The sequence below is a fragment of the Spermophilus citellus genome (assembly GCF_964194105.1).
Source record: "Spermophilus citellus genome assembly, chromosome: 3".
Classification (NCBI taxonomy): Eukaryota; Metazoa; Chordata; class Mammalia; order Rodentia; family Sciuridae; genus Spermophilus; species Spermophilus citellus.
In genome coordinates this window covers 21,786,657-21,789,771 of record NC_138184.1, presented here as the reverse complement: position 1 = coordinate 21,789,771, position 3,115 = coordinate 21,786,657, and the positions used below count along the sequence as shown (strand labels likewise).

Below are 3,115 nucleotides of genomic sequence, written 5' to 3'. Positions count from 1 at the left end.
AAGCTCCAACTTAGCATTGGTTGAGGTAACTACAGGGAGATTGAAACCACGCTGGGGTGGGGGTGCATAGAGGAGACGAGGGCACCAAGGAGGGACCTAGAATAACTCTTACATCAAAAGGAGCATTTCTCTAGATCTGCATGATAGCCACCACCCACCCTTGACTACTGAGTGCTTGGAATGTGTCTATTTTAGATTGAGGAATGCTGCACTACCAGATTTTGAAGATAGGACAAAAAAAAAAAGGAATGTAAATTATTTCATTAATTTTTTTAAAAATATTGGTCGCAAATTGAAATGTGAGTTCTTTAGATATATCAGGCTAAATAAACATACAAAAGAAATTTTACTTTTTTATTTTTGAAAAATATATCTACTAGAAAATTTAAAATGACATACGTGGCTTGCCTCATATTTCTATATGACAATACTGTTCTAGAACCTGAGTTTCAGGGCCAGGATGTAGCTCAGTGGCAAAGCATTTGCCTCACATACATGAAACCCTGGATTAGACCCCCAGTTCCAAAAGGAAAAGACATACACACACACACACACACACACACACACACAAAACCCCACCCCCACCTCCCCAAACCCTGCAAACCCCCAAAAGGATGTGGAATAAGTGTTGTGGAACAATGTGGGGTGAGAGTTCCATGTTTGCAAGATGCCATGTTCTGCGTGGGAGCCGGTTTCTGTATGCAGGACTACTCAAGGCAGGCACCATGTCTCAAACTGAATTGCTCTTAGACATCTCCCCTTCTGCTTGGACTTCCTGCGAGAGGAGGGTTCTGCAGAACCCACTGGGAGAGATGGTGTTTTAAAGGAAGAGTGGTAAACCTGACAGATGGCTAGGAGGTCAGACAGCAAGGACAACAGGATAGAGTCAGAGTGGCCATAGAACCAGAAGGAGGGATAGTCAGAGAGGGCCTGGAGCTGCAGAGGAGTGAGAAAAGGCGAGAGACCACAGTAGGCCCCTCTGACCAGGCTTGGCTGCCTTGGCAGAGCTTATTCCACACACTTTAGGCGGTATCGGAAGCGCACGTCGTGCCTGGGCTGTAAGGTGCCAAAGCCCCAGCGCTGTGGGTCCATAGGGGGCACAGGTGTATCAGGGTCCATCAGCTCCAGGTCAAAATATGTGACCATGATCAAAATAAAGAGTTTAATTTCACTGAGGGCAAAAAACCTACCAGGGCAGATGGAGACGCCTGAGCCCCAAGGCATGTTGTAGTGGTGGATCTTCTTGCCCTCCTTATAGAAGTGCATTTTTCTGCTGCCATTGGGGTTCAGGAATCGATCATACTTGAAGGTAGTGGGCTTGGGGTGGATGTCAGGGTCCATGTGCACTGAGAGGTAGGGGAAGAGAGCCACTTTATCTCCATGACGGAGCAGGTACTCTTGTCCATTGGCCATCTTCAAGATATAGTCCTTCTGTATTGCCCTGAGGAGGGTGGGTGAAGCTGCCAGCCTCAGGGTCTCCTCCATTACGCTGTTCAGCACTGGGGTGTGTTGTAAGGCACTCAGTTTGAAGGTGAAGAACTGGGTGGCTTCCAGCCTGGCTTCACCTAGGACTTCAGTGGCCTCCTTCCTCACAGCCTGCATGGCTTCTGGGTGCTTCAGGAGGAACAAGAGAGCCCAGAAAGAGGTTGGCCCTGTGTTCCCTTGGGAAGCCCAGAGCATCATGAAATTGAACTTGTCCTGCATAGCTGGGGCCACTCCCTGCTCCCTCAGAAACTGAAGCATGTAGCATAACCAGCTGCTCATGCCATCCTTCTTCAGGTTGTGTTCCACAGACAGTGTCTTGTGAAAGAGACGCTGGAGCTGGCCCACTTCTAGCCACTCCCGGGGACTCAGCAGGGAGTAGACAAACCTTGGAAAAAGAAGATCAAATCTGCGGAACTTCATGAATAGCTCTTCTGCCTGTAGCAGGTCCTGTGCCACGTTCTTTGTATAGCCAAACAAGCTCAGGTAACCAGCCTTGAACAAGGTATTGTAGCAGAACTGGAAGAGACCATCCTCATGCCAGAAACTGGCATCCAGACTCCAGCCTTTGGGCCCCAACATTATCAAGGACAGGCTGTTCAGCATGACCTTATTGAGATCCTCCAAGCTATCTCCCATCAGATGCTTGCTACTGGCTGAATGTATCATCTGGTGGTCCCCCTCTGTTGGTTGGTATCCAAATACCTTTCGTACCAGTTCTTGCGCATACTGCACAAAATCTAGTGTTCTCTGAGTGTCCTTGATGATGGGGCCAAAGGAGAGGGGATCCATTACAAAGGTGAAGTACTGACCCCCTAGCTGCACTGTGAAAACATCCCCATGCTTGGCCCGCATTCCCTTTAAGAATTCAAACATATTCTTCCGGAAAGCTATGGCATGGCCCAGCCAGGGCATGGAGCCCTTGTCTAGAGGAGGTTCCTGGGGCTTGCGTCGTCGGAGTAGCCCTGGAAGACACAGGTATCCCACAAGGATCACCAGCAAGGCTCCCAGCACTTGACCCCAGAGTACCATGGCTATGCTCCTGCAGGCTAAGCTCTGGTGTTCTCTGGATGCCAGAAGAGTTTTGTGAAGCTTTGACAGGTCGGGAATGCAAAGGTCTGTCCACCTGAACCTTGCTCTGTGGATGAAAATTGTGGTAAATAACCCTAGTGAGCTAGCACCTGGGAGAAATATAGGCTCCTGATTTAACACGTGACTGAGCCTGATCAGGTGAGAGCAGGAGGAGGTGCCCAGAAGGAAGGTCAGAGAGAAACTTCTAGTTATGGTCACAGCCTGCTTACCAGCTGCATTCTTTGCTGTGAGCTGGCACTTTATCTCTAAGCCTGGCTCGAGTCTACTCCTACCTCTATGACCTATTGACAGCTCATGTTGTGTTAGTCATCTTTTTGTTACTGTAATCAAAATAACTGCCAAGAACAACTTAGAGGAGGAAAAGTTTATTTTGGGTTCATGGTTTCAGAGGTTCAATTCACGTCAGCTTACTCCATCGCTTTGGGCCGAAGGTGAGGAGAAGCACCGTGGTGGAAGGGCATGGTGGAGGAAAGCTGCTCAGCGCATGGGAGCTCAAAAGCAGAGAAAGAAAATGAAGTATGAGGGACCAAATATAAACCCC

At 48.6% G+C, this 3,115-nt stretch overlaps 1 protein-coding gene across 1 annotated transcript; it reads right to left on the bottom strand.

The window, feature by feature from the left end:
• Positions 1 to 1,008: 1,008 nt before the first annotated feature.
• CYP8B1 (cytochrome P450 family 8 subfamily B member 1) lies at positions 1,009 to 2,514 on the bottom strand (the record flags this gene model as incomplete). The annotated part of the gene is made up of 1 exon (XM_081284817.1): positions 1,009 to 2,514. The coding sequence occupies one exon, from the start codon at positions 2,512 to 2,514 to the stop codon at positions 1,009 to 1,011; it is 1,506 nt and encodes a 501-aa protein (XP_081140943.1).
• Between the last annotated feature and the right edge of the window lie 601 nt (positions 2,515 to 3,115).